The 14,179-nt window shown below is 49.4% G+C and overlaps 1 protein-coding gene across 21 annotated transcripts in view; it reads right to left on the reverse strand.

The window, feature by feature from the left end:
* Positions 1-14,179, reverse strand: part of Arhgap10 (Rho GTPase activating protein 10) — a 152,633-nt gene that overhangs the window by 122,787 nt on the left and 15,667 nt on the right. For all 21 annotated transcript variants that reach the window (XR_015443981.1, XR_015443975.1, XR_015443979.1 and 18 more), the window contains exons 4-5: positions 12,741-12,893; positions 10,797-10,888 (exon numbers count right to left, since the gene is read on the reverse strand). Coding sequence is in view for 7 of the 21 variants with exons in the window: in XM_087193361.1 (XP_087049487.1) it covers positions 10,797-10,888; positions 12,741-12,893 (245 nt within the window). In the remaining 14 variants the exon portion in view is untranslated. The remainder of the gene's footprint in view (positions 1-10,796; positions 10,889-12,740; positions 12,894-14,179) is intronic.

The following is a 14,179-nucleotide window of genomic DNA, read 5'->3' on the forward strand; positions in this document are numbered from 1 at the left end:
ACAAAAACAAACAAAAAAAACATGCGGCAAAACTCGCCCATGTTTTATTTACAGAGGAATAGGGTACAGGCTCTATGAACTTAATATCCCTCATGCCAGATTCTTGCCAAGGAAATACTGCTGATGTTAATCCAAGTAACTTGGAAGTAAATCAAAATTCCTCTAGAACTGTGCACTGGCTTCATATTTTCCTTCACGTTTTCCAGTTTCATAAAACCAGCATTGGCACTTTACACACAACAGCCCTATGGCTTTTCTCGACAAGTCAAAAAAATAAAGTAAATAACATTTTGTAGGGTTTTTATACTGGTATAAACATTTCATGAGCCCAGAATCTATCACAGAGCAAGTCTAGGCCTGAAGACCTAATCACAGGCCATTACAGTAGCAGCTCATGGGCCAACACAGTCTCTGGTACCATAAATTAAAGTATTCTGGCATTCACCCGCAAGTCCAACACACCTGATATGTCCGCGTAGTGAGTTCTTCTTAGTCATAGAATGAACAACACCTGAAGTCGCCAGAATGACTTGAAGTGACTAACAGGGCAAAAGGGACTAACTACAAAGGTGCACATGCCCCCAAACTCATCCATAAACCTGGAGTACGGGCTCAAAAGGCCAACAGAGCACACAGGGACAACCAAATAGTGTGCTGTTTACCAAAACACCCAAGTGATTATGATGAACCCTGCAGAAGGGAGTGAATTCCACAGGAAAGTCCACAATGGAGATCAGCATCCAGCCTTCCCTAAACCACTCTGCGCACTTCAACTGCACCACATACATCCTGCAGAAGCAGAGAATCAGCTGGGCCAGGGACCGTGTAGAGAGGGAGTACCTGCTACCGACGGCCGTTAAGTGACGAGGCTGGCAGTCACCTACTCCACTGGTTTTGCAACTGTTGTTGGCCACAGATAGCTTTGTTCAGAGAAAATCTTTGTTTTAGCAAGAACAGATGAAAGTTATCACTTAGGTATTATGTCCTATAACATGTTATAATAAATTGCCACAAGTGAATCGCTTATTAACAACACAATTTATCTTAAGTTCAGGGAAGTTAGAAATCTAAAATGGATCTCACGGGGCTAAAACAAGATCCAGGTGTCAGCACAGCCATGTTCCTCCTGAAGGTTCCACATTCCAACTTCCACAGACTGCCCAAGTTCCTTGGCTCGTGCCCAGCCATCCATCATGGCACTGGCATCCTATCTCCTCCTGTGACTCTTAAGGACCCCTATGGTTACGCTGGGCCTAAGAACAATCCAGGATAACTTTCTTACGTCGAGGTCCTTGGTTTATTCAACCTTGTCCTTAATTCGATCACATCTGAGAAGTCTCCACCTTGTAAAATAACATTCACGGGTTGCAAGGATTAGGCTGGGACAGCTCCAGAGGACCATACCTATGTCAGCTACTTCACACTGATTGATTTGATGAAAGATCACAACAGCTATGAGGAAGGTGTTATCAATATGCCTATTTGCCAGAAGAAGAAAGACACTCAGAGGTTAAACAATTTTCCCACATCATACAAATAGCAAATGGTAGAACACAGAGAAAGGCAAAGCTGCTCAGGTAGAAGCAGGATGGAGGACATTGCTCCATCTCTCAGAGCAGTCCTTGATGAGATCAGACACTGAAGAACTCAATCTGAAAATCCCTGGCAACATTTCCCGTCCTCAGTCGACAGTCTGGGAAATGAAGGCACAATCCTGGGCAACCAGGAACCTTCCCACACCTAGTTTCAGGAGAGCACGCTCGAGAATGCAGGCCTGTTCTTTCTCACGCAGGTCGGGCCATTCCTGGTTCTCATATAGTCATCTGGCAAGACACAGATTGGCAGTAACAGGTGATCCTGTCTGAAGAACACACAATCCAGCCATCGAACAGCGTGCCTCGGAGAAAAGTAGTGAAGGACCTCCCGTGCTTGCTGGATGTGCATATAGGTGTGGGAGGAAGGAGAGGTGACGAAGCGCAAGAAAGAATGTCCAGGCCAACTCCCTCCCTGGCCTGACCCTCTCTAGTTACTCCTCCCAGAAAGCAAGGATGGATGGATGATCAGCCCCACACATTATACTGACAGAAAGATTTTTGTATATTGCTTTTGTAGTCAACAAAGTTGGTAAATTTAATTATTTGTTCTGCTAGGCATTTTTACTGGAATCTGATATTTACTACATAAAAGACTAAGTGATGCACAGTGACAATATGACTTCCTCATTTCCAATTTGGATGTCTTTTGTTTTTCCTGCCTGATTGTTTCTGCTAGGACTTCCAGCACTGTGTTGAATAGAAGTGGTCAAAGTGGGCATCCTCATCTTGTTCCAGATAATAAAAGAGAAAGCTTGCTTTCTGCTATTCTCAAATTCAGCATGTTAACTGTTGGCATACACACACACACACACACACACACACACACACACACACACACATACACGCATACATTTTTTTTTTGGTACCGGGGATCATCAAACTTTTTTTTTTAATGTCAAGGTACATTTTCTCTGTACTTCATGCTTAGCAGTTTTATCATCAAGCAATGCTGACTTACATTTTAGTCACTTTTTTATCTCTGGGACACAGCACCTGACACCCACAACTTAGTGGAGGAGAGGTTTATTTTGGCTCGCTTTTGCAGGCATTTAGTGGTCCCAGGGGAGACCCCAGGCATGGGCAGGAGAGTCAGTTCTGTGCCTAAGGAGGGGGAGTTCTCCCCACAGCTCAACTCAGGAACCGGCTCTGACATGCAACTTCTGATTCCAAGCCACAAGAACTACATATATCAGAAACCGAAGGCACACACACGTACACAAGACACACAAGTCTTGCGAAACAACACTTACCTTACTGTGGACAATGCCCTCTCTTTCCCTATTCTTTTACGAGTGCTGGCTGCAAAACTGAATGCATGACCCACTAACCTCTAGCAACCTCCAGGCTGGAAGACCCTGACCATCCAAATCTGATAGCCCTTCTCAGCAAGGTAACCACAGGTCTAACGGCTGAACCCAAAGAGGAAAGCACTTGCCTTTCCAGCTCTTGGAACACCAAAGTACCCATGCTGTGTGCACGGTCTTGGCCTGCTGCTATTCTTCACATTCGCCAAACTTCCTGCTTTAAGGTTTCTATGTGTTTGCTCCACCCACCAGGCCTGGACAGCACCAAGGAGGCCTCAGATACTGGCTTCAGCAGCTCCTCTGCTAGGATGCCCCTCTCGCCCCAGACCAGACAAGGGGCCCAGCCATGCACCCTACATACACGTGTGTGAGCCTCTCCGAGCCCAGGCAGGACACAACACGAGCCTGTAACAGACATGTAACCTGAGAATTCCCACTCCCCCCACCCTGCACAGTGCCACAGACACACACACGTTTGTGTGATGAATGGATAAACAAATGAGTCAGACATATGCCCTCAAGTTGACATGGAAGCATGTCCCTTTCTTCATGGCCTTGATTATCTCTACCCTGACACTAGCAGAGCAAGATTTCTAAAGGCATTTCAATTTCATCCAAGCCCTCGAGCTGGCAAAGCCACCAGTGTGCAGCCACCATCAGGGATTTGGCAAGGTGGCCTCCTGGGGGAAAGGTCTCAGGGCTGAAGTGAAGGCCGGGGGAGACTCCTGGCTGACACATGCCAGCCAGGAATTGACTTCGCCCTCAGAAGGTCCACAGAACCCACTTGCACGTGCTGATCATTTCTTCTCCTGTAGGTGCACATGCTTATCAAAACACACGTGAGGCCTTTGTAAAAGGCTGAGCAGATGGGAAAGAGAGGTGATTTCCACAATGGTGTGGAGAGGGAAGCTCCCTGTCCCCATCAACACACAGAAGCTCAGGCGAATCCCTGCTCACCACCTCCCAGCCGCCCTCTCCCCTAGAAGGGAGGAAACCACGGGGCTCCTAAATCCCAAGAGGCTTCAAACGGCCCAGGTGGGCAGCAGGAGAGATGGGATGGAAAGCATACAACCCCAGTAACTGGGCATCCCCAGCCACCGGAAGGTGGCTCAGAGGCTGCAGAAGAGGGCTTGGAGGGTCCCCCCTCTCGGAGTCTCACTCCCCACACACCAGGTACCCACTGCCGGCTCCTCTGTTCCTCCAGTTTGACAAACGTGGCCCCAGTGCAATAACCAGACATTTGCTCAAGCATTATGACACAAGTTTCTGTGAAGACCCCATCAATTACTCAAGACACGCAGCTGTGGGCCGCACTTAAATCAGTGGTCTCTGATACACAGATTTGTCTCCATGGCATGGTGGGCCCCCTGGAATCAGGAGAAGCCCAGAAGGGCCGGGGATTTAGCTCAGAGGTTCAGGCGCCTGCCTCACAAGCACAAGGTCCCAAGTTCCATCTCCAGTACCAAAAAAAACCAAACAAACAGGAGAAGCCCAGAAGAGGACAAAGAGGAGGAAATGCTGCCAGGCCGCAGCCTGCCTTCAGATTCACACTACCTTTCTTCCCTGGGTCTCTGGCAGGCTCCGTCCCCCCTCATTATTGGATTCCTTTTCTCTGGAGAATGCTGGCTGGTACTGGCAGGTTCAGGAGTAAACAGCACCTCGTATCTCGTGTGGGAAAAGACTTTTGACTCCAGAAGATGGGAATGGAAAGGAAACAAGAAGGGTTTTGGAGTCCTCGAGACCCTGGCTGGAACTCTGGCTCCGCGATGGCTGTGTGACCCTCGACAACTTACCAGACTCTCATAGACTCTGTGTTTATTCTAAAAGAGGGTAAAAGGTAACTCATCAGCAACTGCTGCACAGATTAAAATGAGACCTTTTCTTCTCTTTCAGTGGTGCAGGGGAAGGGGATGCAGGGTCTTGTGCACTGCCAGGCATGATAGCAGGAACTGCCCATGTCCACACCCTCTCCCCGGGAGGAAAGGAAATTCATCATGCCAAGGGCAAAGCACAAGTCCACTTACCCATCAGGCACTCTGCCTGTAAACACTGGGCACAGAGCTGTGTGCCAAGGCCTCTCCACGGGCACCTTTGGAACGTGCCTGTCGTGGGAGTCCCAAGTCACCCCCACATCCTCCCGGCACGCTTATCCTTTTCTGCATCTTCCTGGGGCCTGTGGGCCTCGCTCACAAAAGTCCTCTGAGGTGAGAAAAGCAAGATAGCCGCATTTCTGCTGCATCGCTACTGAAGCCACTCTATTTGAAAGGCGCATGGCATGTGAGTATGTCGCCGCATCAAATATGAGTTTAATCAACACTCAAACTGATGAAAACCACCTAAGTACCCTACTCCTGATGAACCAAGGCAACTGAGATCTTTATGGCTGAACTGGGAAAGAACAGAACAGATGACCGCTGAGGGGAGCAAGGAGGTACAGGGGCTCCCGGGTGACTGCAGTGGTCTCACTGCCCCCTTAGAAGGCCATGGGTGGCGTAAGGCTGAATCCAGGTCCTCTAATCTACAGAACCAGAATCCTCCTTTTGGAAGACTCTGCCTTTCCAGAACAGCCTTGCTCGCAGCTGGCGTTAGAGCTCAGCCTCTGCCCAGTCAGCAGGGCTGGCGCAGGCACAGTCCACCCAGACACCTCTAAAGAAAGGAAGTGGGAGAGCTCCAGGGGACAGCAGAGGGCCAGGGACCTGCATGGAGGTGCCTCCCTCTCCAGGAGGAAAGGGCTACTTTCCATCAGTCATGCTGAAGTCAAACTTCAGAAGCCAGCTTTATTTTGACAGATGTCAGAGGTTTCCAGCTGCTGGATTCTCAGTACCTCTTCAAGACCAGCCTCCTACCCCAGGGCTGCCTTGGGCTCCTGCAGTGTGCCCAGAGCAGCAGCTGCCAGGGCCAGGGAGACCCTTATCCTGCAGCTCCTACCCCACACCAGCCACAAACGCCTTCATGGAGAAGGCACATGGGGCACGAAGCCCAAAACCACTCCACAGCTCAGGTGTGAGAGCTTCCCGAGCTCCTCCCTTCCTTCTCCCTCCTCCTCCTTCTCCCTCCTTCCTCTGTTAATGCGAAACCTCAGTGCAGCAGCCAGGGGCCCAGTGTGGCTGGTCTGGCAGGAAGGGGCCTTCTCCACAGAGAACCGACTTCTTGATGGTGAGGCATCTGCTTGTCCATGTTTCTGGGCCAGAGTCCCCGTCATTCCCCGGAGCCCTTCTCTGTGCACCATACTCTGCATTCGGTCTGGTCAAGGAGCCTGGGCCCCTCTGGCCATGCAACCTTTGCCCAGCCCTAGGCTGGAAGGACACCACGATACGCAGCTAGGGGGTACAGGGCAGGGACACTGACACCCTGAAGAGCTGCGGATCCCTTGCACATGTACTCCAAGAGGCAACGACTTAGGAAGGAGCAGGGGACATGAGCTGAAGACAGCTTCTTCTCATTGTCCGGTGCTGGGCTGCCACCAGCCACAATCCCCTGCAGGGAAAAGGGCAACTAATGGCTCCACGGTTCACTCCGGGAGGCTTGGAGGCACGCACAGGACACAGGCAGACCGGGCAGCGTTCACTGTGTAAGGACCAGGGACCCTGCCTGCCACCTGCACGCCATGACACCCCACCCTGGACAAGCTGTGCATGCTCAGAACCTGACGAAAGCTACGACCAACGCTCCCTGGCATTGTATGTTTTCAACACGTACGTAACACTCACCGTTCTGACCACATCACACTGTACAGTTCAGGGGCATTAAGACAAATCACAGCCTTGTGTGGTCACTATTTTCATTTCCTCAAACTGAAGCTATGGATACATGAAGCAATAATTTTCCAATCTCCCTCCTCTGGCTGCTGGTAGCCTCTATCCTAGTTTATGTCTTGAAGAATGTGCCAGTCTAGATATTTCACATACGTGGCATCACCTGATATTTGTCCCTTTGTACCTGGCTTATTTCACTTAGCACATCTTCAAGCTTCATCCAGATTGTAGCCTGGGTCAGAAATGCCTTCCTTTACGGGCCAGCGATCCTCCTTTGTTTATCTGCTTATGTGCTGAGGGATGTTTAGCTTGTTTCCACCTGCTGGCTGCTGCAGAGACAAGGATGCTGCTTTGTCCTGTCTCCTGCCCCACGCCTTCCCGAGCGATCAGAAGCTCAAGAGTATTTTTCATTCTCTGACCCCAGCTGTGCTTAAAATGAGGTTTTATCACACAAGTCCATACCCCAAATAAAACATCATTTTGCTGATTTCTGAGCCTCACTAGAATCCCATTATGTGTAGATATCTGGCACTTCAGGTTTTTTTCTAAGATGCCTCTATGCTACAAATATATCTAGAAATAAAACCTGTGGGTTGTGAGAGCCACACAGAATCAACTTTCCAAGCTGAGGCCCCAAGTTGTTTTTCAAGGCTTTTTCTGTCTACCTGAGACCTCCAAATTTTAATTACCAGAGGCTCAGTCAGGATTTATCAGGGTCACACCTGCTCCCCAGCAGAGAGAGACATTATGCCTACATGGATAAGCCAACACGGAGCCTGGCACCTGCAGAAACCCAGCCACACCCGAGAGCCACTGGCCCCTGCCGATCCACCCCGTGGGCCCCCTGAGTCCTGCCAGGCAGCCGGAGCCACAGGCTTCCCATCAGACAGAGACCTGGCAGCTCAAGGCCCACCACAGTCTATTTCTAGAGTTCCCCAGAACCAGGGAAAGGGGACAATCCCTGTGGCACCTCTAGGGACATCAGCCACCCTGAAACCTCTCAAAAGAGCCCTCCCTTGGCAGGATTTGGAAGTTATTTCCCCAAAACTGCAGAAACAAATTGTGAGCCAGGAACTTGAACCCCCTCACTAAAGTCCAGACCCACACAATAAAAGCAAAAAGAGCAAGGAACAGCTACGGAGCCATGTAATTACTGAAGACCACTTTGCCGTCTGCTGGTGTGGAGTTTCTCACTGTGGTATACATTCCAAATCTCATAACTACTGACAGTGTGGCCCAGGGGTCACTGTGACCTGAATTCTGGTTTCTTCAACTCGTTTCCTCTGTTGCCCGTGGAAGCACAAAATGGATTTGTACTGCAGGAGATGTGTGCCTTCTGGAAGACTCTAAATGGAGAAGTGGCCCCAAAAAAAATGTCTCAGCTGATTTAGGGACACTGAGCATCTATCACTGGTCTGTGCAAAGGGAGGGTTCCTGGCAACACTCCTGCGGGTGCAGTTACAAACAGGGGCCACTTGGGGTACTGCTGGCTCCATGACACTGAGTCCCATGACCTGCCTGTGTCTTGCTCTGTGTCCCACTTGAAAAGGACACACAGCCACCCAAGCGAGGAAGAGCTTCACCAGACACATTCTAGAAAAGCAAGGGCTTGCTCTAACTAGCTGAGCAATCAACCATGCACAGGAGATGAAGGTAAACACGACACAGAAAGCAAGCAGCCTGCTTAAGTGGCTTCAACTTACTGTGCCCTTTAAGGACCACCCCTAAGAAGCAGCAAGTCTGGGGGTGCCAACCGTGCATATCTCCACTAAGCTCATCGGCACCTCTGTAACAGGCTCAGGAAGGCACCTGCAAGACACACAGCTCACAGAAAATGAGATGCGCACCTATGTGGGTGAGGAAGGGCTGTCAACACATCAACAAGCATCTTCGGAGCAGAGCCTCAGGGCAGAGTGAGGAGCTGTCAAGACTTTCTGGGTGCCCCGCCTGCAAGCCTAGACTGGGTTGGACTCCGGCCCCATCTGGCATCAAATCGGAGGTAGATGCGACTTGGCTGGAACCATGGTCACACCTACAGCAGCCCATGCTGGACCCGGCGAGCACCAAGCTAGCAATGCTGCCCACAAACGGCAGCGGCACTCAGAGCCGCATCCTCTAGTAGCCCCGGATGCAGCCCCAGTGACATATAAATGAGACTGGGAGAAAAGGAGGGGTCGCACCCCAACATCGACCTGGCAGGTATCCCTAAAAACTAGAGCGATGAAGGGACTCGTGCAGGGTCACACAGAAAGTCAGACAGCCAAGGTCTGACTGCAGATAGAATAACTGCAAACTACAATACACGACCACCTGCCATCAACCACTTTCTCTTTCACAACCACACGGAGATTCTCCTGTGTATGCATGTGCGTGACTCTGTGTGCGTGACATGCACATGTATACACACTCTCTTCTGTCAGGGAGGCTCCTGCACGCTGGGGAGGGATTTTAGAGCTGGAGAACCTAGGTCTCACGGGTCAGTGACCTCCCAGCCTTTCTCCTCTCCGTGCTGCTGGCAGATCCAGATGTGACTGAAGCACAGACCCTCATTCCCATGGCTGTGTGGTGTATGTACACCCAGCATGGTTCTCGCTGGTCCGAGTCCTTTCTGGTCACTGGCTTAGGGGGAGAGAAGCCAGAGCAGGTAAAGTAGGAGGTAAATTCTGGAAAAGGATTCTCATTCTTAGAAAGGAAAAGCACAAAGATGACACACCTCATTTTACTCAAGTTGAGAGTGGCCATGAGGACTGAAACTGGTAGCCATTTTGCCCCAACCAGGGAACCGAGCCAGAGTCCAAGGGTACAAGGAGAGAATGGTTCAGCAGAGAGATGGAAATGCTTTGGTCTTTGAGGACCTCTGTAAGAATGGGAATTAATCAAATGGAGCATCCCTACTTCCCAAATTATTACTATGTGAGCTGATCCATTTTCACTGCTGAGTTAGCCAGTTGTGTTCAATGTTGTTACTTACAGCCTAAGGCATCCTTATACATCTTCTACTAAGATAACTATCTCACATATAATACTATGCAAGAAAATTCCGAGGTTCCTAAGCAGACATCACAAGAAGTAAAAATTCCACCCCAGTCTTTGAATGGGTGAGCTGCACTACCACCACCCGAGCTCCCCCTTCGGCCATCTGCTGTGGCACCATGAGCCAGGTGTGGCGTGGGGTGGCTTTGTGACCACACTCTCCTGGAAAAACTGCACCTGTGCATGTTACGGCTGCAGAGGAGAGAGCCTGTTTCTACTCCAAGAACAAAGTTTCTTCACAAAGTGTAATTCTGTCTTACATGGGGTATTGGTGCTGTTGTTTGTTTTCGGATGCTACCAGGAGTCTCTGGCTCACAGGAGCACATACTGTAATCTATTCTGAATGAGACAACTTGCTTTCTAAAAAACAACCGTCAGCAAACGCTGCATTACTGACAACACACGACAATGCACTGTGGTGATATATTCCACAGACTCCAAACATTCTGGCTCATCAGCCATTCCAGTCCACGCATCCACAGTTCCTGCAGCTTCCCTGGAACTCTGCTGGGGAGCTCCACCCACACACGACATCCCTGTTTCCACAGCAACCAATGAATTTCATAATGAGCAGACGAGGGAGGGAAGAAGAGAAGAACAAGGGGGAAAAATACATACACTGAACCCGAGGAGAAATCTGTGAAATATTAAGCCAGTCATAGCTTCTAAATTCTTGTATATGAATGTTAAACATTCAAATAACTTTCCCACTGCTGTTTCAATCTGGAGATGCGGTATTCTTTCAGGATGGGAAAAATGTTAAGCGAAGGAATGATAAGGAGATTAGAAACTAAAATACCAACTCAGCAAACCTGAAGCATTTAGGAGGCTGGGTCAGGGATTCTGGGAGAACCAAGAACACAAAGGAGGGAGATCAGAGAGATTTCCCAACTCCGATTGGTACCAGCTCATTTCCATCAGGAGAAATGGAGAAATGACGTGAATGGAGAGGCATCATCACGACGGCAGAAGGATGCTCCGCCGCCAGCACAGAGCCCCCTGGCGATCGGGATCTGGAAGCCACGCACCCCAGCTCTCCCTGGTCCAGGGCGTCACGCAGCCACAATCAGTGACTCCGAGGTGACAGGGTATCGCCCACCCCCACTTACCATCCTCAAAAATTGCTCCTATTTCAAAAGATAATTCCGAGCTGTGTTCTGCTTCACACGGGTACACTGCTCGAGCCTTCCGACGGACAATGCTGCAGAAGGAACACGAAGGATGAGAATGAAAATGTGAAGAACTGGGAGGGGGAAGCCTCTGGGTCGCCCCCAGCCCTGCCTTCCGCTCCTTAAGTCTCGTGTATGGGTCACTGGTGGGGCAACTCCTTCCAGAACAGAAAGGAACAGAGACAAGAACAGCAGGCAAAGTAACAGCACTTGAATTTCAAGTAAATGGTAGGTTTCAAAGGCAGACCTCTCCTTAGGGAGCCTCTCTGGGAAGCTGCTGCTGAAGCACCTGCCTAAGTCCCCATGGACTCCAAACATTCTGGTGGAAAGAGCTGTCCGACCGCTCAGTACTTTTGCAGCCTCAGGGTGCATTCACCTCCTGAGCACTTCGGCTGCAGTTAGAGAAAGTATCCCCGTGTGGATGGGCCGGCAGTAGAGGAAGAGGTGCATACAGTACATGCTGAAAGGGCTTCCAGTGAGCCACTACCGCAATCTGTGTGCCACGACCTCTGGGAGAGGCCTGAACCCAGAACCCTGTGCATGTAGGGCAAGCATTCTACCCTGTGCTACATCCCTGGCCCACCCTCCCTTTTTTGGTATGGTACTAGACATTAAACCCAGGGCCTTGCACATGCTGGGCAAACACTGGACCACTTAGCTGCAACTCATGGTTTTTGTTTTTGAGACAGGGTCTTGGCAAGTAGCCCAGGCTGGCCTTGAACTTCCAGTCTTCCTGCCTCAGCCTCCCAAGACAGATTATAGCATTCACTACCACAGTAAGCTCTGGGGTTATTTTGACCACTCCAGAAAGGGACACCAACACTAGACTCTGCTTCTCCCTTCTCTTCAACACATCCTGTGCGTCCTTATGGGAGGAAGGAGGCAAACCATACTTTTAGTGAGATATGAACCAAAGGGAAAGCAAATGCTCCACACCTCACTAGTCGAGAAACTCACTCCTGGTACGAGCAACCTCAGCCAATGCCCTGACAGATCTCTTGCTGAAAGACAGCTCCTCTGTGCTCTACAGAACCAGCCCTTAAACGGCCATGCAAGTTCACATTTCCAGGGCCCACTTTCTCTTCCTTTAAAACAAAGACTACGCTTTATATTCATGAACAAAACATTCTTCCAAATGACTAGTTTCAAAACTGCAGGCCGGGGATTTAGCTCAGTGGTTTCGCCGCCTGCTGCATAAGCACAAGGACCTGAGTTTGATCCCAGGCACCAAAAAAACCAAAAAAAAAACCACAAAACCAGCACCAAAAAGACAGAGTAGGTCCAAGCAGGCCTCACGGAAGTCAAATTCCTCTGAAAAATGCACACTTGCCCCTATGTCTCCATAGAGGGCTCTATAGCCACTAGAGACTGAAATATTTCTTTAAAAACTGCATCTGTGGGCCAAGGATTTAGCTCAGTGGTTCCACCACCTGCCTCGCAAGCACAAGGTCCCGAGTTCAATCCCAGGAACAAAAAAATAATTGCATCTGTGCTGAACACATACATACTTTGCTCTTGTCATTATTCTGTTAACAGTAAAGCATAGTTATTTACTTAGCAGTTTACACTGTATTAGATACTGAAAGTTATCTAGAAATGATTTAGAATATACAGGAGGAAATAGGTTACATGCAAATACAACCCCGTGTTGTCTATGACTGGAATACAGGCAGATTGGGCCCAGAACCAATCCCCTTAGGAAACCAAAAACTGACTGTGCTTGCTACTGAAGTAAAGCAGAGAGCTGTACAAAGTTGTAAAAGTTGTCCATGAAGTCCAGGGCACCAGGGGCACCTGGGCAAGCCTGTTCTAGCAGAGAACAGGTTTATGCAGGCCCTTCTGGGTGCCACCTTTGTATTTTACATCATACTTCAAACCACATACCTTTCCAGGGGCTTGTCTGCTATGGTGGCAGCAGGAGAGGTGGGGAAAGGTAAGGAACTGGGCGAAGGAAATGCAGCAGCTGGGGTGGAGCCTGGTTCAGTCGGAGACTGTGGGTTAAGCCACTGGACCATAGGTGATCGAGTCTGACCCGGGCTAAGGATGGAAGTTTAAAGAACAAGATTAATAGCATGAAGGCCACGGAACTCCACATGTACAACCACCAATCCTCAGAAGACCAGGAGGAACACAGACCTCTCTAGATCCTCCCAGGACTGTGGCCTGAGGATCCTATCAACCACCCAAAGGTCAGCCACAAACTGAAAGCAGAGCTATCACGTATAGTTCTGCAGATTCATGGAGAAGAATCTATCTTGGCTAAGCTAGAACCACATCAGTTTGCCATCATGTGCCCAAAGTGGCTTGCATGTTCCAGGTACAGATTTTCCCTCACCTCCCCTGGGATTACATTCTGATAAACCCATCATAACATGAAAATACTATAAGGTGAAAATGCATCTCATGCACCTAAGCTATCAAACAGCTTAGTGACACAGTAGTACACCATCGAGTTTCTGTTGTTTCTCTTTGTGATCCACTGGCTGGCTGGGAACTGTGGGTCAGGGCTACTCCCCAGCACCAAGAGGGTGGACCATGCCACCTATCACCAGCCTGAGGTTTAGGGTTAGGGCTAGGGTTAGGGTTAGAATTCAAAGCATGGTTTCTGTGGAATGAGTGTCACTCTGACATTTTCAGAAAGTGGAAAATCCTAAGTCAAACAATCCTAACTTGGAGACAATCTGCATTCATTTCTCCAACCTAAATGGCAAATCACAAGAATCTAAAGTCAGGTCTTTGGCCTGTAGCTGCCAAAGATCAATGCACAACATTTTAATGTTTAAAGCACTTTTAGTGGCTCATGAATGTGTGGCAACTCAAAAAATTAACATTAACCATTAAGATTCCTATATAAAAGGAAAAGACTGGCATTAAAAACTAAGAAACCAATGAACAGCAAATGATACCTGCACTCAATAATTCCAAGTTTTAAAAGGTGGTCAGAGGTCGCGAGGCGCACGGAACACGCCGAATCAGCCTGCTGCAGACAGGCAGTTCTGCAGACACCCTACCAAGGTCGCAAGTTGCAAGGAACAGGCCAAATCAGCCCGCACCACAGCAGCAGTCCACTGGACACCCCCCTACACCCGCCCCCGCTCCTCTGTACAGCCACCTAGTTCCACACTACAAAGACGCAGAGGACATTGGACCACCAGACCACTGTACTGGGTAAGTTGGAGTCATCTTCCCTCCCATCAGGACTGGGACTATCTTCAGGGGAAGGGCAGCTGGAACCTGCAATACAACTCTGCAGAGTTCAACCCTGCAGGAGGACAGGGAGCTCAACTTAGGACTTGCAGCCAGAAATCTGCCTGAATCTCATG

This window comes from Heterocephalus glaber, unplaced genomic scaffold (genome assembly GCF_053883595.1).
Source record: "Heterocephalus glaber isolate CG9 unplaced genomic scaffold, H.glaber_assembly_v1.0 deba00001587, whole genome shotgun sequence".
Lineage (NCBI taxonomy): Eukaryota > Metazoa > Chordata > Mammalia > Rodentia > Bathyergidae > Heterocephalus > Heterocephalus glaber.